Here is a 22,177-nt window from a genome sequence, read left to right as displayed (position 1 = left end):
CAGACTTGACCAGAACTTACTTCTATATAAGTATTTATATATATGTATGTGTATACATACATATGTGTATATAGCTAAATTTCTTTTAAAACCAGTGGCAAAATATACATAAAAATTAATGTGGGAAAAGCCTCAGGCCCTGGGTGCTGGGGTGGGTAACACATTTTCACGCCTGATTTCTCTCAGGGAAGGCTTACTACTCTTGTCACTTTCCAGGAAGGAAGTGAAGGTGGAAGCCATCCAAGCTGCTGTCTGTCCTGCTCATTATGCACTACTGGGAAGCAGAAGTTTACGATGATTAGTCAGATGATTGTTGATGTGGGAGAAGCATACTTGCAGGCATAGAAGGGAGATTTCTTGGTCAGCTCTCTTCCTTGTGATCTTCATGGTCAGGTGCCACCCAGGATATCCTGGAGGAACTCTGGCTACTTCACTTTCATCCTGAAGCCCTATTGCCACCAGCACCTCTGGAACCTGCTTTAAAAGCTCAGTACCTATCAAAATGGACATTTCTCACTTGTGACAATACCTGGGAATGAGAAAGAACAGTGGTCAGCAGATAGAACCCAATTTCTCCTGGGAGACCTGCATTAAGAACACAACTTGGGAAAGCCAGGCACCTGTACCAGCACTCAAAGGTGCACAAAGGTAAACCCAAATCTAGGACACTCAGAGGAGCAATTCCCACTCAGATTAGGAGGCAGGAGTGGAACACTGACTTCTCCCTTAGAAAGTGGCATGGGAGCTAAGTGCTGTAGGAACACCAGGCATCTGAGACTTCCTGAATCTGAGGTGGGAAGAGCCAACTGTCAGGAGGAGAAGCAAATGCTGAGACAGGTGATGACATGGTACACTCCAATGTCTGGGGAACCTGCATTCTGCTCAGAGCATAAGGCATCTGCACCCTAGGGGGAAGAAATGAAGGTAAGAGCAAAAGCAAAGAAAGCATCCTGAAAAGCACTTAATGTCATGCCAAGGCCTTTACTACTTCACTCTCAGGAAATGTGATTTTTCTGCTGCCCTAATAGAATACAAAGACAGGGTAACTTGTGAAGGAAAGGAGCCGCATGATTATAGAGGCTGGAAATCTCATGTTAGGACGATGAATCTGACAAGAGCCTTGTTCTGCCTCCTAACATGAAAAAAAAGCAGAATGGTGATTCAGTGCATACAGAAAAGACAAAACATAAAGAGCAATTTTGATTCTAATAACTTGCTTTGTTTCTTTAATTTTTATTTTATTCATATGTGCATATAATGTTTGGGTCATTTATCCTCCCTTCATCCTGCTATCAAGCAGAAACTATTCTGCCCTTATCTATAATTTTGTTGAAGAGAGAGTATAAACAATAATAGCAAGGACCAAGGGTTTTTGCTAGTTGACATAATGATAGCCATACAGGGAGTTGACTCACATTGCTTTCCTGTACATGTGTGTTACCTTCTAAGTTAATTATTCTCGAACTAACCTTTTCTCTAGTTCCTGGTCCCCTTCTCCTATTGGCCTCAGTTGCTTTAAAGTATCTGCTTTAGTTTCTCTGCGTTGAGGGCAACAATTGCTATCTAGTTTTTTGGGTGTTTTACCCATCCTCATACCTTGTTGTGTGATCGAGCTTTATCATTTCATCAAAGTCCAATCCCCTTGTTATGTTTGCCCTTGACCTAATGTACTTATTTGAGGAAGAACATATGATTCTTGGTCTTTTGGGCCAGGCTAACCACACCCAGAATTCCAATTCCATCCATTTACCTGCGAATGATAATATTTCATTCTTTTCATGGCTGCATAAAATTCCATTGTGTATAAATACCACATTTTCTCAATCTATTCATCAGTAGTGGGGCATCTTGGCTGTCTCCATAACTTAGCTATTGTGAATAGTGCTGCAATAAACATGGTTGTACAGGTGCCTCTGGAGTAACCTGTGTCACATTCTTTTGGGTATATCCCCAAGAGTGGTATTGCTGGATCATATGGTAGATACATGTTTAGATTTTTAAGTAGCCTCCAAATTTTTTTACAGAGTGGTTACTAGTTCACATTCCCATCAGCAGTGTAAGAGGGTTACTTTTTTCCCCACATCCTCACCAACACCTGTTGTTAGTGGTGTTGCTAATGATGGCTATTCTAACGGGTGAGATGTAATCTTAGTGTGGTTTTAATTTGCATTTCCTTTATTGCTAGAGATGGTGAGCAATTTTTCATGTGTTTTTTGGCCATTTGAACTTCTTCTTTTGAGAAAGTTCTGCTTACTTCACTTGCCCAATTCTTTATTGGTTCATTAATTTTGGGAGAATTTAGTGAGTTCCCTATATATTCTGGTTATCAGTCCTTTGTTTGATGTGTAGCTGACAAATATATTCTCCCACTCTGTGGGTGTTCTCTTCAGTTTAGAGACCATTTCTTTTGTTGAGCAGAAGCTTTTTAGCTTTATGAAGTCCAACTTACCCTATGCTATCTCTTAGTTGCTAAGCTGCTGGGGTTCCACAGAGACAGTTCATGCTTATACCTATTAATTGCAGAGTATTTCCTACTCTTTCCTGTACCAACTTTAGAGTTTGGACTCTGATATTAAGGTCCTTGATCCATTTTGAGTTAATATTGGTATAGGGTGATAAACATACATCTAGTTTCAGTTTTTTGCAGACTGCTAACCAGTTTTCCCAGCAGTTTTTATTGAAGAGGCTGTCTTTTCTCCATCATATATTTTTAGTGCCTTTGTCAAAGACAAGTTGGTTATAGTTGTCTGGCTTCATATCTGGGTCCTCTATTCTGTTCCACTGGTCTTCATGTCTGTTTTTGTGCCAGTACCATGCTGTTTTTATTGTTATTGCTTTGTAATATAGTTTGAAGTCGGGTATTGTGATACCTCCAGCGTTGTTCTTTTGACTGAGTATTGCCTTGGCTATTTGTGGCCTCTTGTGTTTCCATATAAATTTAACAGTAGATTTTTCAATCTCTGATGAATTTCATTGGGATTTTGATGGGAATTGCATTAAACCTGTAGATTACTTTTGGGAGTATGGACATTTTTACTATGTTGATTCTACCAATCCATGAGAATGGGTGATCTCTCCACTTTCTATAGTCTTCTTCAGTCTCTTTCTTCAGAAGTTTATAGTTTTCCTTGTAGAAGTCGTTCACATCCTTTGTTTACACCTAGGTATTTGATTTTTTGAGGATATTGTAAATGGAATTGTTTTCACATACTCTTTCTCAGTTTGTTCATTATTAGTGAATAGAAATGCTAATGATTTTTCCATGTTGATTTTATAGCAAGCTGCTACCTTGCTATTGCTATTGATGGTGTCTAGGAGCCTTTGAGTAGAGTTTTTTGGGTCTTTAAGGTATAGGATCATATCGTCTGCAAACAGGGATACTTTGACAGCTTCTTTTCCTACTTGTATTGCTTTTACTCCTTCATCTTGCCTAACTGCTCTGGCTAGGAATTCCAGTACTATGTTGAATAGGAGTGGAGATAGTGGGCATCCTTGTCTATTTCCTGATTTTAGAAGGAATGGTTTCAGTTTTTCAGTTTTTAAGTATAATGTTGGCTGTAGGTTTGTCATATATAGCTTTTATAATGTTGAGGTACTTTCCTTCTATTCCTAGTTTTCTTAGAGCTTTTATCATGAAATGCTGTTGGATCTTATCAAAGGCTTTTTCTGCACCTATTGAGATGATCAAGTGGTTTTTGTCTTTGCTTCTGTTAATGTGGTTTATTACGTTTATTGATTTTCATATGTTGAACCACACCTGCATTCCTGGGATGAAGCCTACTTGATCGTGGTGAATGATCTTTTTGATGTGTTATTGAATTCAGTTTCCCATTAATTTATTGAGGATTTTTGCATCAATGTTCATTAAGGAGACTGGCCTATAGTTCTCTTTTTTTGGAGGTGTCTTTGCCTGGTTTTGGGATAAGTGTAATACTGGCTTCATAAAATGTGTTAGGCAGTTTTCCTTCTCTTTCTAATTTCATGGAACAGTTTAAGGAGGGTTGGAACCAGTTCTTCTTTAAAAGTCTGATAGAATTCAGCAGAGATTCCATCAGGTCCTGGACTTTTAGTTTTAGGGAGACTCTTAATTGCTGCTTTCATTTCATTTTGTGTTATATATATATTCAGGTCACTAATATCCTCTTGTTTCAGTTTTATATGATCATATGTATCTAGAAATCTGTCCATTTCTTTAAGATTTTCGAATTATTTGAATATAGGTTCTCGAAGTAGTCTCTGATGATTTCCTGGCCTTCCATGGTGCTTGTTATCTCCCTTTTTGCATTCCTGATTCTACTAATTTGGGTTTTTTCTCTCCTCATTTTAGTCAGGTTTGGCAGGGGTCTGTTGATCTTGTTTATTTTTTCAAAGAACCAACTTTTTGTTTCATTAATGCTTTGTACTTTTTATTTTTTTGGTTTCTATTTCACTGACTTCAGCTCTTATTTTTATTATTTCTCTACTATTTGTTTTGGGATTTGCTTGCTTTTGTTTTTCTAGGAGTTTGAGATGTATCATTAGGTCATTGATTTGAGATCTCTCAGTCTTTTTAATATATCCACTCATGGCTATAAACTTTCCTCTCAGGACTGCCTTTGCTGTGTCCCATAGGTTCCGGTAGGTTGTGTTTTCATTTTCATTGACATCCAGGATCTTTTTAATTTCCTCTTTTATTTCATCAATGACCATTGTTCATTAAGCAATGAGTTATTCAATTTCCAGCTGTTTGCATATTTTTGTCCTTATTTTTGTTGTTGAGTTCTAGTTTTATTGCATTGTGATCAGATAGAATGCATGGTATAATTTCTATTTTCTTATATTTGCTGAGGCTTGCTTTGTGCCCTAGGATATGATCTATTTTGGAGAAGGTTCCATGGGCTACTGAGAAGAATGTATATTGTGTAGAAGTTGGATGAAATGTTCTGTAGACATCAACTAGGTCCATGTGATCTATGGTATATTTTAGATCTAGGATTTCTTCATTGATTTTTTTGTTGGATGACCTATCTATTGATGATAATGGGGTGTTAAAGTCTCCCAGGACCACTGTGTTGGAGTTAATATATGCTTTTAGTTCCTTCAGGGTATGTTTGATGAAATTGGGTGTGTTGACAATTGGTGCATGTAGGTTGGTAATTGTTATTTCCTTTTGGTCTATTTCCCCTTTTATTATTATGGAATGTCCTTCTTTATCTCCTTTGATCAATGTAGGTTTGAAGTCTACTTTGTCAGAGATAAGTATTGTTACTCCTGCCTGTTTTCTGGGGCCATTTGCTTGGTAAATCTTATTCCAGCCTTTCATCCTAAGCCTTTGCTTATTTCTGTTGGTGATATGGGTCTCCTGTAAGCAACAAATTGTTGGATCTTCCTTTTTAATCCAGTTCATCAAATGGTGCCTTTTGATGGGGAAATTAGTCCTTTAACATTAAGTGTTAGTACTGATGGGTATGTAGTAATTCCTGTCATTTACTTGTCTTAGTTGTTTGAAGGTTTGATTGTGCATACCTAAATTGATGTTACTCTCTTCTTTCTTGCTTTTTCTTTTCCAGTAGTTTGGTGCTGCCTGCCCTTTCATGGTTATGTTGGGTTTCACTTTCTGTGTGCAGAATCCCATGAAGAATCTTTTGTAGTGGTGGCTTTGTGGTCATATATTGTTTTAGTTTCTGCTTATCATGGAAGACTTTTATTGCTCCATCTATTCTGAATGATAGTTTTGCTGTGTAGAGTATCCTAGGGTTCAAGTTATTTTCATTCAGTGCCCAGAAGATCTCACCCCAAGCTCTTCTTGCTTTTAATGTTTCTGTTGAGAAGTCTGCTGTGATTTTGATGGGTTTACCTTTGTATGTTTATTTGTTTTTTCTCTCTTACAGCCTTCAATATTCTTTCTCAAGTCTTGTACTTGTTGTTTTAATGATAATATGCTGTGGGGTAGTTCTATTTTGGTCAGGTCTGTTTGGAGTTCTGAAGGTTTCCTGTACCTGAGTGGGCATAGTTTTCTCTAGATTTTGGAAAGTTTCTGTAATTATTTTGTGGAATATATTACACACTCGCTTTGCTTGTACCTCTTCTCCTTCTTCAATGTCCATGATTCTCAGATTTGGTCTTTTGATGGAGTGAGTTTTTGCATTTTCTTTTCACAGGTCGAGTTGTTTAACTAATAGTTCTTTGGTTTTTCCTTTAATTACCATTTAAATTCAAGTTTTGAGATTCTGTCTTCTGCTTGTTCTGTTCTGCTGGATTGGCCTTCCGTTTTATTTGCATTTCTGTTTCGTTCTTTTTTCTGAGGTTTGCCATATCCTGAGTTTCTTCCTCTCTAATGTTGTCTATTTTTGTCCTGAGTTCATTTATCTCTTTATTAATCATGTTCTTTGTTTCACTTTGGTGTTTATACAGTGCTTCTATCATTTATTTGTTCTTGTGCTTTCTCAAATTTTCTATTTTTGTTGTCTTGGAATTTCTTGAGTGTCTCCATATGTTTTAGTTGACCATGTCCAGTATCATCTCTATAAAATTCTCATTAATTACTTGCAAATTTCTTCTTTCAGCTTGCTCTTGGGGGCTTCATTGGGTTCTCTGGCATAGTTTATCTTTGCTTTGTTGTCATCTGTCTCTGAGTATCTGTTTTCTTCATTTCCCTCTGGTTCCTGTACTAATTTTTTGCTGTGTGGAAACTGGTTTCCCTGTTTTTTCTGTCTTTCCATCATTGCCCTTGGTATTGTTATTGTCCCTGTACTGTGTGCAATTAAGTATTTTTTAGCTTGTAATAGTAACAATGGTGATATTTAAAATGGAAGGGTCAGAGGAGAGGGAAAGTAAAGAAGGTAAAGAAAAAGTTAAAAACAAACAAGAAACAAAACAAAAGTGTCAAAGAAATAGGGAGAGATAGTGTACTAATCAACAGTAAGCTAAACGGGCATTAGAGAGACAGAGAGATGATTAAAAAAATAAATCTCCAAGTTCCAATGAAATAAAGTCTCAGTCTTAATAATTTTGGTGTTAGTTCCTCAGCCTCCAATCCTGGTGTCTCAAAAGTAGTTCTGTCATTGTCTCATCAAAGGGGAAAAAAACAAAAAAACAAAACACAACAAAGTATCCCAAGTTCAAATGCAATACAGTTTCAGTAAGTGTTTCAGCATGCAGGTGTAGTTCAGTTGTTGTCTCATCAAGGGAAGAGAAAAAAAAAAAGGGTCTGGAGACAGTTCTGTGAATGTCTATCTGAGGCTGCGGCTCACCTGCCTGCTGCTGTCAGCCAGCTGTTACAGGAGGCTTTATTGATTGCAGATTTCAGGGATGAGCTTAACACTCACCTAGCCCCTCAGTCTTTGTTTACTTAGAGTTCTCCTGGGTGTGACCACCACTTTTAAAAGCTTTCCCCTTTCCAAGCACACTGGGGGAGGTGGCGCTACATACACCTTCTCTGGCCAGCTTATTTTCCTCACACCACCACTTTTACAAGCTTTCCCACTCCAAGGTTGCTGGGCAGGTGCCGTCACTCCTGCCTTCTCTGGCCAGCTTATTCACAATTCATGTGGGAAGTGTCTCTTTCCCACTCTCAAGTGGAGTTTTCCTCCCACTGCCCCTTCTACAAGCTTTCCTGCTCCAATGTTGCTGGGCAGGTGCCACCACTCCTGCCTTCTCCGGCTGGCTTGTTTATTTTCAGTTTCGTGAGGGACTGCCCCTCCCTCACTCTTTGGCACTCAGGGCACCCTGCCCTCCTTGCTACATCTTTTTTTGTTGTTTATTATTGTTTTCTTTCTCTTTTTTCTCTGGGTGGGGGTCAGTCTGTCCTGGGGCCTATGCTGATCTGGCCCAGGGTTGTCTGTGGGAGTACCACATGCTGCTTAGCTCACCTTGTGGTCTGCCTCTTCCCAAGCAGTCTGGGAGCTGGCGTCTGATGGCATGGGAGCTCTCCTGTTTCTCCATTTAACATGGAGTGGGGATGCTATGTGTGGGCTGGGGGTGTAGAGGAGTCAGAGTTTTGCCTCTTCTCAGTGGTTTTTCCTGTAAGGTGTATCTCCAGCATCTCTCCAAGATTTTGTTTTAGGAAGCACACTTTCTGCTTCCTCCCTCTAGTCACCATCTTGGAATATAATAACTTGCTCTTGAGGCAACTAACACAACCTAAATCATCTCTAAGCACCATTACATTAAGAATCAAATCTCAACATGAATTTCAGAGGTAGACAAGCCATATTCAAACCATAGAAGCTCTGAAGGATTTTAGCAGGGAGTGATGTATATTGACAAAGTTTTCCCAACAATAGCATGGAAAACGGGAGACCTGAATTTACCGGAAGGCTAGAGTATTTGACAGACAAAAGAGGATGAGTCCTTGAAATGAAAGGGAGAGAGACCAAAGAGATATCCGGGTACAGTGATTGCCATAGCTTGGATCTGGAATATCCACCACAGTCCTGTGTGTTAAAGGCTTGATCCCTAGCCTATGGCATTAATAGGAGGTTGTGGGACCTTTAAGAGATGGGGCCTAGCTGGAAGAGGTTAAATCATTAAGGGCATGCCCTTGAAGGAGATATTGGGACCTTGGCCCTATGTCTCTCTTTCCTTGCTTCCTAGCTGCCATGAAGTTAGTTGCTCCAACCAACATGTACCCCCCCACCATGGTATGCTTTTACTTTGGTAGTTTGCCACTGTGACAGAAAGCTGACTGCACAGTGACTTAGCATACATTGAGGCCATTCCCAAGGCAGAGAATGCAGATTGGGGAAGGGATGACAGTCTGGCTGCAGCCAGATACATTTTGAGGCATTCAGGATGGGCCGTTGTCATGCTATGCTCAGCTTCTGCCATGCTCCACTGAAGTGGACACCAATTCTACCAGCATGTCATGAAACTGATTGTCCTACAATTGCCAATGACATCTGTGAGATTTGAGTGGACATTCTGTGTCATAATGTTGAATCCATTTTGTTTCCTTTTTCTTGTTCTGGACACATGGGCAGGGCATTTGATGCCACTCTCAGATGCAGTTGTCTCCTTCCCCTGGAAATCTCCAGTCCCCTCTGGTACACATTGTACCACCCCTGTCACTCCTGCCTCCTCCACAGTAACCAGTTTCACAAGTTTTTCTGAGCATTATCCTCAACAGCCAGTTTACAGTTTTCTTCATCAAACCACCCAACCTCTAGACAAGAAAATTTTCACTTTCTCTTGCAGGAGCCCCATTCCACTGACTCCCATTAACATGCTCTTCTCTGAGTAATCTGTATGGAACAGTTCTGAGTAGACTTGGCAGATTTGGATTAAACAGCACAGGCCTGGCCTGCCAAAAATAAAGGCAAAAAAAACCCTACACAAAGAAAATAAATGAATCAAAAAGCAAGTTGGTTCTTTAAAAAAATTTAAAAAATTGATAAACCCTTAGCCAATAAAGACCTAAATTAATACAATAAGAGATGACAAAAGGGGTATCACAACAATACCAAGAAAATCCAGAGAATCATTAGTGAATATTTTGAAAACCTATATACAAACAAACTGGAAAATCTAGAAGAAACTGATAAATTCTGAGTTGCATTTGACCAATCAAATTGAACCAAGAGAATATACACCACCTAAGTAGATTTATAATAAAAAGCAATGAAACTGAATAACGAATCTCCCAACTAAGAAAAGCCAGGCCTGACAGATTCACTGATGAATTCTACAAAACCTTTAAAGAAGAATTAACACAAACACTCCTCAAACATTTCCATGCAACAGAAATTCACTCAATGAAGACAGTCTTACACTCATCCAAAAACAACACAAGACACAACAACGAAATAATTATGGGACAATCTCTTTAATGAACATAGATGCAAAAATTTTTAATAAAACACTGGAAAACCAAATTCAACAAAGTTTTCAAAAAGAAATGCTTAACCTCCCTGGCCATAAAGCAAATCAAAAGCACATTAAGATTCTATGTCACTCCTGTATGAATGGCTATCTTTAAAAACACAAACAATAACAAATGTTGTCTAGGATGTGGAGAAAAAGAACCCTCATACACTGTTCTTGGGAATATAAATTAATACAACCAATATGGAAAATGGTATGGAGTTTGCTTAAAAAAACAGAAAACAGAACTACCATACAACCCAACAATAACACTCCTGAGCATAAATCTGTTTGAATGTAAGTCAGGATACAAAAAAGACACTTGCACACCCATATTTATTGCAGCGTTATTCACAATAGTCAGGCTAGGGAAACAGTCCAGATATCTAATAACTGACAAACAGATTAAGAAATGTGGTATATATAGTCAATGAAATATTACTCAGCCATAAATGAAAATCAGATTTTACCATTATCAGGTAAATGGATGAAACTGCAGATCATCATAGTTAAGTGAAGTGAGCCAAATTCAGAAAGACAAAGTTTACATGTTTTCTCTCATATGTGGAAAATGGATCCAAATACAAACAGAAGCATTATTATATATACGCATATGTACAGAACATGCTTCCAATATAGGACTGTTTAAGGAGACTAGGAGAGGATGGGAAAAAGAGAAAAATATAGAGTGAATAATAGTGAAATATATCATATAGGAAAACAGAGCAAAAAATGCTAAAAGGTATTGAACTATATGGAGCAGGGGAAAGGGTAAGGAAGAATAACAGAGAGGGTTAGACTAATTTAAGTACAATATATTTACAGGTGAAATACCAAGGCAAAACCCCACTGAACAATGAAGACAATGAAAGACAGGAATGTAAAACAGATCATGTTAAGGGGAGGGCAGGAGGAGTAAATGAAGAGGGTGAATATGGTTGTACTTTCTATACATATATGAATATGGAATACTGAGACCATTTTCAGAAGGGGTAGAGGAAAGAGGATAATAAAGTTATGAAATAAACTGGGGTACATTGTATGCATGCATATATGGAAATATCACAACATAACCCCCTGTAAAATTATTATATAATTAATTTTTAAAGATCAGGTTGTTTTGGTATATCATGTTATTCAAAATGTCTTTTATAAAACAAATATGGAAAAGCTAGCACTTTGTAAATACAGGTAATATTTATCTATTCAAATTAGTGTAATCTAATAAAATATTGTCCAATGTGACATATATCTTTATTGTCTATTAAGAGAAATAGTGACTGCACAATACCCCAGCCCTAGCATTCCTTTCACCTGCAAATAATCTCATGAGAAACAAAAATCTTTGTTTTTCAATGCAAACAGACTGAAGCCTTGACAGAAATAGAGAGACCCTGCCCGTCTGAGTTACAATGTATATATTTTACATCATCCTAAAGTTTCTTTACTTTGAGAAGCCCTGGTTTCTCTGGAGTCTAGTTCCAAATTCCCGTACTTTAACTTATCTTTTTGGAAACTAATCTCAAGTTCCTCCCTGTCTTCTACCACAATTGAAACTACATGGAACTATATACTTTCTAATGAAATTGTGGTCTAGCAATGCATTTCCTGATCTTTCATTACTAATCCTGTTTTCCTTATTTCCAATTCTCTTAACTATGGTGTATAAGAGACACTCCTGTACAGAAGCAATATTTTATATGACATGAAAGTATAAACATGTATGGGTGATCATGTGTCATTTTATTTATCTATGGGAAATAACAGCTCTGCATAATCAGATACTTCAATCTTAGTTTCTTCTTAACAGTGAGAAAGATGGGAAGAGTGGAAACATTTTTCCCTAAACTCAAACTACTTTGTTATGGGAAGCTCAGTTTTATTTTCTCATATTTCTAATACTCCATCCTTCCTTTTTCTAAGGAATTACCTTATTTAACCACACTCCACTTTCTGTTCCATGTACTCCTTGTTCTCTCTGCCTCTCTCATCTTCATTCCTTCTACTCTTTCTTCTTCCTCATTTCCTAACTTTCCTAGCTGAAAGTTGATAGGATATACAACTTATTATCATTTTACTTCTTTAATTCATTAGGAAGCATCTAACACACACTTTTTTGATTCTTGAAACATAACAATGTTCCTATTTTTAAATAAACACTTGTCAAATGCTTTTTTATAATATGTAATTCTTACCTTCTGCTTGACCTTTTTCTGTAGGTTCTCCTGCTTGATCTGAAGCCACAGGTTCTTGATCAACATTCTTCTTTGGAAGACTCTCAGAGATTTTCTATCAAGATTAATATTAATACTAACTTGCGTGAATTTCCTACAATCATTTTCTAAGCAAATGTCTGAATTTTTGATTTTGAAAGCAGTAAGACTTGAAAATAAGAGAGGACTGTGTTAAAAAAAAAAGAACATTTCAGTCAAGTACTTCACATATGCTCTGTAGCTCTGTATATCAAGCCAATCTTTTACCTTCATATGGCTACTGACTCTCTAAACAAACCACGGAGGTTTACAGGAAATATATCTTGGACAATACTTACTTGTGTATGTATTCCAACAAAGGAAATGACTTAAGAATATGCAAAATTATGATACTGATACTTCTAATTTTCTATTTATGCCATACACAATGAAGGATAAAAATTGGCATTTCTAGTATAAAAATATAAAGTTAACGTCTCCAAATCTTTTCAATTAGTATTCAAATACTTGTTAATATGGACCCAGTATTCACATGAGAACTGAAAAAAGGGACTAAAAATCTAATCAACAGTATTCCTGAGCTTCAAAGATCAAAGTATTTATATGCTATAATTAACATCTGTAGGTTTTGGGGCTGGGGGTATAGCTGAGGGAGAAGGGCTTGCCTTGAATGTATTATGCATTGGGTTCAATGTCTATCACCAGAAAAAGAAAAAAAAAACCTACTGTAACCAGAAAGCAACAATGCATTCTAAGGTTTTAGAAAAGAATATGACATGTCCTTACTGCTGGAGTTATTTTCAAAAGCAGAAAAGCTTCTTACAAAGATAATTTCTTCTCTGTCATTTCTCAGAAAAAATACCACAAATTATGACCCTCACTACTCAACTGGAATGAATAATTTTTCACAGATTCCATAGGCACTGTATGACAGAACCAGGATTCTAAAAGGTCATGGATCTTCAACTACTGTGGCAACACTTTGTAGTAGCCCTGTACCTTAACAGAGTAGGCCCTTTGTTTCCCCTGTGCACATTCACCACCTTTAAATAGTTACATGAAGAGTAACTATTCATAAGTTACATTGTAAGTTACATGAAGAGTTTTAAACATACTCCTAATGCAGTATTTAGAAAACACAATCCGTTTGTAATACAAATTTTGAGAAATAAATTTTAAATTTGTATATTTAAACAGTTTCTATTGTTATTTTAGTCACACAGAACTATGAATGGAATGAGATATTTTTAAAACTCTCCTGAAAACACCATGACTCTAAAAAACATGTTCGGGAGAAAGTTGCATGCTAAGAACTACATAGTCTTGAAACTAAAGGCACTGAAGCAAATCCCTGATGATTATAATAGCCAATTGTCCTATTTCATATTTATTAAAACATAAGATTTAGAAAAGCTATGGTAGCATAAACAAATAAAAGTCACACTAAGGAACAATTATCCAAATAATCTTTAACCAATTTTTAAATGTCATCTATTGTGGAAAATATTTTGGATTTAATGTATTATTCACCCAATTTGAAGCCCCCACTACCTCAAAGTATTTACTAATCCTTTGTTTTTTATCAGAAATATCAACTAGTCATAATTATATTAAATGTGACCAACTTTCCACATAAAACACGGTATGTACACCACTGCTGAATTTTAAGAGTAAACACTACAGAAAACAGAATTCAGAGCAAGAAAATTAATTTCACAAAGGAGGACCTTACCTTGGTATTAAAATTATGAACATCATCCTTTATTATAGGTGAGGGAGCCACAGTACCAGATTCATCAGAAAGCCTTTAAAGCAAAAATATACAACAAAATGGATGGGTAAAATTCTCTTAAAAATCTGGTGAAAGTTTGGCTACCTGCATGCTAAATAATATTTCTTCATTGATATGATTTGACTGTTTTAGAAAAGCATTTAATTACCTATTTCTGCCTCTACTTCTCAATGAAATCTCACTCTTTGTTACTTATCAAATTGTGACAGCCAAAATATTGGCAGAGCTTAAGAATAACTGGCCTTCACAAATTGTCCTGGCCAAGACTGAACTGAAAAACCAATTAGCTCACCTAACTTTTGCTACCTGAACTAAAACAACCCTGAAAAGTTCCACTGTCCCCTCACCATTCTTAGTTCAATGACTAAGCTGTGTAACCAAAACATGGCAGTCTTGGTTCTTCAGCATGGAAATCACTTATTAAAGAGAATCCATCTCTTGCCTTCACTCTAAAACAATAAAGGGAGTTCCCTCAAACATTTAGAATGTTTCAAGGCTAAATGTACAAAAATCAAAAAACATATATTTGTTGTTTTTGAAAAACTCTATCCAGAGAGATGAAAGAATTTTTTTAAAATCCAATTATTTTGCAATTTGGTCCAGCCTTATCCACATAAACTAGTAAGAACTTAAGCTTCATAAGTACTCAGACACTCAGAAGGAGAGACTGCTGGAAAAGCAGGGTCCTGGTAGTTGTACCTGTGCTTCCCTAAGCACTCTCTAAGTATCTTTCTTTCTATGAGCTCCTACTCCAGCTCCTTCTTCTGTGGGGCTCAATGTCATTATCCATCCTTTAAATACTCAGCCTAGGAAGATGTAGATTCCTCAAAGAAGGATGCATTCAAAGAACTAACAGCAGGATCTCTGCATTTCTTGCTCCAGACAAAATAAGCTAAATGGAGGCTCAACAAGCTGTCCTTAGCAACAGGCATAGTACCAACTACTCAGATGTATCTCCATGCCTGCTATGCCAGACAATCCTAACCCTTCCCTACACTAAATGCACACAGAGTACATAGAGGTGAAGGGGCGCCCTCGCTGGGCCACAGATATATGTCATTCAGCAGCATCTAGACTCCTGGTACTTGAGGGGCTCCAAGCCACTGTCTGCAAATTGAAGTGAAGTGGATGATATCACATTCCTATTTTCTATAGAGACTCTTTCCAATGGCTCAAATTATTTTTAATATCTTTCAACAGAAATCTAAACAATGGTTAGTTTAAACAATTAAACAAACAAAACTTAACACATTTTTTTCAGGGTTCCCTTGGATCCACAGTTTTTCTAAATAACTTTCAATATTTTGTGTCCTCGATTCCTGTATTATCTTTATTAAACTTGTCAAAAACCCCAGTACTTTGATCTTTTCTCTAAAACCCTTATTCCTACTCAACCCAGTGTTTTTCCTCTTCACACTTCCCCTTCCCATGTTACTTCCAATCTTATCCTCTAACATTGGGTTCATTTGCTGATTCCATCCTTATCCTCTTCCACTGGGAATGCTAGACTCACCCCACCACACACCATTATTAAAACACTCACCTACACAATGATAAATAAGGAAGACAACCAGCCTAGGAATTAAGGAACATGAGATTAAATCTCATTTTTGCCATTTCCTACTTCCAAAGAAGTCATTTAAATATCTTTGAGTTTCAATTTCTCTACCAGAAAAACCATTTTCCCAGGATGCTAAATACCAATTGAGGCACTACAGGATATTTTTATAATTCCCTCACACGTTCCATACTTCGACCCAACAATCCACATAATTGTGTGTGTGTGTGTGTGTGAGAGAGAGAGAGAGAGAGAGAGACAGGTACCACTTTGCAAATGGAGAACTAGCCCAGAAGACTAGAGAAAAGATGGGAAAACACACTGGAACAGGCAGACCTATCCCATATATGGAGTCCCCCACCAAGTGCAAACCACAGGAGAAGATAAACCAGCAGAGCTGGTCCTAAACTTCTCCATCCCTGGATCAACCACTCCACATACATGAATAGAGACAGCTAGTTGTGCATGAATGTTACTCCACTGCCTACCCTACAGCTGCTGCCATATATACCTGGAGCCATAAACCCCCACCTGAAATAATGCTGTGGTTCAGATCCTCACCCCTAGACCTGCTCTGCCCTCTGGAGTGACCTGTTTATGGCAGCACCTGCCCCTTGCTCCCTCCAGCTGCTGCCCATTGCTGAGAGCCACTGGACCACTATCACACCCAGGCTGCACCCAGAGGAGAATCATTGGAAAATCCAGACCTAGAGGGGAGCCTGGAGCAAACACATCCAGAGAACCACAGATAGAAAGCTGAGAGACAGACATTGGAAGAAAACACCTGCTGCTTTGACAAAGCCAAACTGGTATATACTTTCCTCTTCAGCAGTGAAGAAGTACTGACATAGCTATTTTTATTTATTTATTTTAATTTTATTTTATTACATTTGGCAGTTTGAACTCAGACACTCACACTTGCTAGGCAGATGCTCTACCACTTGAGCATGTCCCTGCCTTTTTAGGCTTTTATTTATTTGATTTTTGTTTTTTGCTTTAGTTCTTTGTCAGATAGCATCTTGTGTTTTTTCCCCAGGGCCAGCCTTGGACCACAATCCTCCTTCTTACACCTTCCACATAGCTGAGATTACAAGTGTGTGCCATTACGGAGGGCTTATTGGGTTTAAATAGGAACTTGATAATTTTTTGCCACAAACTGCAATCTTTCTGTTCTGCCACCTAAATATCTGGTATTATGGGAACATGCCAACACATTTGGCTGTTATTTTCTATTTTTATTATAAATTGTTTTATACTTTTCCATTCCATACTATGTTGTCTTTCTCTGCAATTATACTATGTTGTTTCACACTACTATTCCATATTCCTTCATTCCATGTCCTTTACCTCAAACTCCTCATCTTCCTTCTTCCTTTCTCCTTCTCTAACCCTGTACAGACATGATGAGAAAAAAATCTTCTACACTCCACACACTAATCAAAATGCCAAGACTAGTGGCCAAAAATGGATACTGAAAGCTTCAAGAGAAAAATGCAAACTTGCAACGGCAAGTAGTGCATCATATCTTTCACCAGAAACCCTCAGAGCCAGGAAAGACTGAAATGATATATTTTAAGCTCTGAAAGAAAATAACCACCAAACAATATTACTATATCCAGCAAAGTTATCTTTCAAATTTGATGGAAAAATAAAAACCTTCCAAAATAAACATAAGCTAAAGCAGTTCATATCCATCAATCCTGTGTTGCAGAAGATAATTAAAAGGAAGACTACAAACAGAAGGGCAAGGAAGACAATCACAAACATCAGACCCAGGAAATAATAAATTTTAAGAGAGGTATATATGATCACATGCTTGAATATGTTCAATGCAGCAATGGAGCAAAGCCCATTCAAATCAACCTGAAAAAAAAATCAACAGAACTGCAGAAAACAATAAAAACCTCTCAATCATAAGCTTACATGTAAATGGTCTTAACTCTCCAAAGACACAAGTTGGCTTCTTGGATTAAGAATCAACACGCGGGGAGAATTCCAAGATGGCGGCTAGAGGTAGGAAGCAGAAAGCGACCCTCCTATAGTGAAATCTTGGAGAGACGCTGGAGACACACTTTGCAGGCATAATCACCGAGAAAAGGCATAACTTTGACTCCTCCACATCTCCAGCCGGCGCAGAGAATCTCCACTTCACCTTAAACGGAGAACCGAGGAGGCCCCCGGGCCGCCAGTGGCCAGCGCCCATACGGCTTGGGAAGACGCGGACCAGGAGAACTCTGAGCAAATAAAGCCTGTGGGACCAGGTGAGTGCTAAGCTCACCCCAGAGATCTGCATAAATAACGCCCGCCAGCTACAGGCTGAGAGCAGCAGGCAGGCAAGCCACAGTTGCAGATACCACTCTCAGAACTGCCTCCAGACGCTTTTTTTTCTTTTTCTCCCTACCTTTGATGAGAGAACAACCGAATTACACCTGCAAGCCGAAAAACTTACTGAAACTGTATTGCATTTGAACTGGGGACACTTGGTGGGGCTTTTTTTTTTTTTCTTCTGTGTGTGTGTGAGTGTAGTTTTGTTCTACTTTATGCATCCCCTTTGATGAGACAACTACAGAACAACATCTGAGGCACCAACTCCAGGACTGGAGATTGAGACGGACATCCAAATTATTAAGACTGAAATTGCATTGCATATAAACTTGGAAGTTTTTTGGTTTTTTGGTTTTTTTTGTTTTTTTTAATTTTCTATTTTCCATTTTATTTTAATTCATTTTTATAAATAGATATTACTTTCATATACTTATTTTTTATTTTTTTTATCTTTGATTTTCAATCCTCTCTCTGTCACTCTATTGTCTGTTCAGCTTACTGTCGATTAGTACACTAACACTCCCTGTTTATACCTTTGAAACTCTCTTGTCTGATACCTTGTTCTGCTTTCTCCCTCTTGTCTGTATATTTGTTTTCCCCTTTTCTTTAACTTCTTGCTTTCCATCTCAGCTCACTCTTCCATTCTCAATATTACCATTGTTATTATTACAAGCTAGAAAATACTTAATTACACACAGTACAGGGACAGTAACAACACCAAGGACAATGACAGGAAGACAGAAAAAACAAGGAAACCAGTTTCCCGACAGCAAAAAATTAGTACAGGAACCAGAGGGGAATGAAGGGAACAGAAACTCAGATCCAGACTCCAACAAAATGAAGATAAACTATGCCAAAGGACCCAATGAAGCCCACAAGAATAATTTAAAAGAAGACATACTACAAGTACTCAACGAGAATTTTATAGAGATGATACTGGATAGGGTCAACCAAAATGTACAGGAGACACTCAAGAAATTCCAAGACAATAAAAATAGAGAATTTGAAAAAGCAAAAGAAGAAATAAAGGAAACCATAGAAGCACTGTATAAACACCAAAGTGAAAGAGAGAACACAATGAATAAATGGATAAATGAACTCAGGACAAAAATAGACAACAATAAAGAAGAAAACAGCCAGGATATGGAAAACCTCAGAAAAAAGAACGAAACAGAACTGCAAAACAAAACGGAAGGCCAATCCAGCAGAATAGAACAAACAGAAGACAGAATCTCAGAACTTGAAGATGAAATGGTAATTAAAGGAAAAACTGAAGAACTACTAATTAAACAACTCAAGACCTGTGAAAAGAAAATGCAAGAACTCACTGACTCCATCAAAAGACCAAACTTGAGAATCATGGGCATCGAAGAAGGAGAAGAGGTGCAAGCAAAGGGAATGCGTAATATATTCAACAAAATAATAACGGAAAATTTCCCAAATCTAGAGAAAGATATTCCCATACAAATGCAAGAGGCCTCCAGGACACCAAACAGACCAGATCAAAATAGAACTACTCCACGACATATCATCATTAAAACAACAAGTTCAGAAACTAAGGAAAGAATATTGAAGGCTGCAAGAGAGAAAAAACAAGTAACATACAAAGGTAAACCCATCAAAATCACAGCAGACTTCTCAACAGAAACATTAAAAGCAAGAAGAGCGTGGGGTGAGATCTTCCGGGCACTGAATGAAAATAACTTCAACCCCAGGATACACTACCCAGCAAAGCTATCATTCAAAATAGATGGAGCAATAAAAGTCTTCCATGATAAGCAGAAACTAAAACAATATGTGACCACAAAGCCACCATTACAAAAGATTCTGCAAGGGATCCTGCACACAGAAAGTGACACCCAACTTAACCATGAAAAGGCAGGCAGCACCAAACCACAGGATAAGAAAAAGCAAGACAGTAGAGAGTAACATCAAGTTAGGTACACACAATCAAACCTTCAAACAACTAAGATAACTAAATGGCAGGAATCACCACATACCTATCAGTACTAACACTTAATGTTAATGGACTTAATTCACACATCAAAAGACACCGTTTGACAAAATGGATTAAAAAAGAAGATCCAACAATTTGTTGCTTACAGGAGACTCATCTCACCGACAGAAATAAGCATATGCTTAGGATGAAAGGCTGGAAGAAGATTTACCAAGCCAATGGCCCCCGAAAACAAGCAGGAGTAGCAATACTTATCTCTGACAAAGTAGACTTCAAACCTACATTGATCAAACGAGATAAAGAAGGACATTCCATACTAATAAAAGGGGAAATAGACCAAAAGGAAATAATAATCATCAATCTGTACGCACCCAATGTCAATGCACCCAATTTCATCAAACATACCCTGAAAGACCTAAAAGCATATATAAACGCCAACACAGTGGTTGTGGGAGACTTTAACACTCCATTATCATCAATAGATAGGTCATCCAAACAAAAACTCAATAAAGAAATCCAAGATCTAAAATATGCAATAGATCAAGTGGACCTAGTAGATGTCTACAGAACATTTCATCCAACCTCTACACAATATACATTCTTCTCAGCAGCCCATGGAACCTTCTCCAAAATAGATCATATCCTAGGGCACAAAGCAAGTTTCAGCAAATATAAGAAAATAGAAATAATACCATGCATACTATCTGACCACAATGCAGTAAAAGTAGAACTCAACAACAAAAGTAAAGACAAAAAACATGCAAACAGCTGGAAACTAAATAACTCATTACTTAATGAAGAATGGATCATCGATGCAATAAAAGAGGAAATTAAAAAGTTCCTGGAAGTCAATGAAAATGAAAACACAACCTACCAGAACCTATGGGACACAGCTAAGGCAGTCTTGAGAGGAAAGTTTATAGCCATGAGTGCATATATTAAAAAGATTGAAAGATCCCAAATCAATGACCTAATGATACATCTCAAACTCCTAGAAAAACAAGAACAAGCAAATCCCAAAACAAATAGAAGGAGAGAAATAATAAAAATAACAGCTGAAATCAATGAAATAGAAACCAAAAAAACCATACAAAGAATTAATGAAACAAAAAGTTGGTTCTTTGAAAAAATAAACAAGATCGATAGACCCCTGGCAAACCTGACTAAAATGAGGAGAGAAAAAACCCAAATTAGTAGAATCAGGAATGCAAAAGGGGAGATAACAACAAACACCATGGAAGTCCAGGAAATCATCAGAGACTACTTTGAGAACCTATATTCAAATAAATTTGAAAATCTAAAAGAAATGGACAGATTTCTAGATACATATGATCATCCAAAACTGAACCAAGAGGAAATTAATCACCTGAATAGACCTATAACACAAAATGAAATTGAAGCAGCAATCAAGAGTCTCCCCAAAAAGAAAAGTCCAGGACCTGATGGATTCTCTGCTGAATTCTATCAGACCTTTAAAGAAGAACTGATACCAACCCTCCTTAAACTGTTCCATGAAATAGAAAGGGAAGGAAAACTGCCAAACACATTTTATGAAGCCACTATTACACTTATCCCAAAACCAGGCAAAGACACCTCCAAAAAAGGAGAACTATAGGCCAATCTCCTTAATGAACATTGATGCAAAAATCCTCAACAAAATAATGGCAAACCGAATTCAGCAACACATCAAAAAGATTATTCACCACGACCAGGTAGGCTTCATCCCAGGGATGCAGGGGTGGTTCAACATACGAAAATCAATAAACGTAATAAACCACATTAACAGAAGCAAAGACAAAAACCACTTGATCATCTCAATAGATGCAGAAAAAGCCTTTGATAAGATCCAACATCATTTCATGATAAAAGCTCTAAGAAAACTAGGAATAGAAGGAAAGTTCCTCAACATTATAAAAGCTATATATGACAAACCTACAGCCAGCATTATACTTAACGGAGAAAAATTAAAACCATTCCCTCTAAAATCAGGAACCAGACAAGGATGCCCACTATCTCCACTCCTATTCAACATAGTACTGGAATTCCTAGCCAGAGCAATTAGGCAAGAAGAAGGAAAAAAAAGAATACAAATAGGTAAAGAAACTGTCAAAATATCCCTATTTGCAGACGACATGATCCTATACCTTAAAGACCCAAAAAACTCTACTCAGAAGCTTCTAGACATCATCAATAGCTATAGCAAAGTAGCAGGATATAAAATCAACATAGAAAAATCATTAGCATTTCTATACACTAACAATGAGCAAACGGAAAAAGAATGTATGAAAACAATTCCATTTACAATAGCCTCAAAAAAAATCAAATACCTAGGTGTAAACCTAACAAAAGATGTGAAAGACCTCTACAAGGAAAACTATACACTTCTGAAGAAAGAGATTGAGGAAGACTATAGAAAGTGGAGAGATCTCCCATGCTCATGGATTGGTAGAATCAACATAGTAAAAATGTCTATACTCCCAAAAGTAATCTAC

At 37.4% G+C, this 22,177-nt stretch overlaps 1 protein-coding gene across 1 annotated transcript in view; it reads right to left on the bottom strand.

Moving 5' to 3' along the window:
• Window positions 1-264: 264 nt before the first annotated feature.
• The window catches only part of LOC141417927 (uncharacterized), a 39,117-nt gene continuing 17,204 nt past the window's right edge, over window positions 265-22,177 (bottom strand). Inside the window, exons 6-8 of the mRNA XM_074057391.1 lie at window positions 13,786-13,858; window positions 12,036-12,129; window positions 265-494 (exon numbers count right to left, since the gene is read on the bottom strand). Coding sequence (XP_073913492.1) covers window positions 265-494; window positions 12,036-12,129; window positions 13,786-13,858 — 397 coding nt within the window. The remainder of the gene's footprint in view (window positions 495-12,035; window positions 12,130-13,785; window positions 13,859-22,177) is intronic.

The sequence above is a fragment of the Castor canadensis genome, chromosome 16 (assembly GCF_047511655.1).
Source record: "Castor canadensis chromosome 16, mCasCan1.hap1v2, whole genome shotgun sequence".
In the NCBI taxonomy this organism is placed as follows: domain Eukaryota; kingdom Metazoa; phylum Chordata; class Mammalia; order Rodentia; family Castoridae; genus Castor; species Castor canadensis.
Note: the sequence above shows the minus strand (reverse complement) of the source record. Positions and strands in the feature narration are given on the sequence as shown.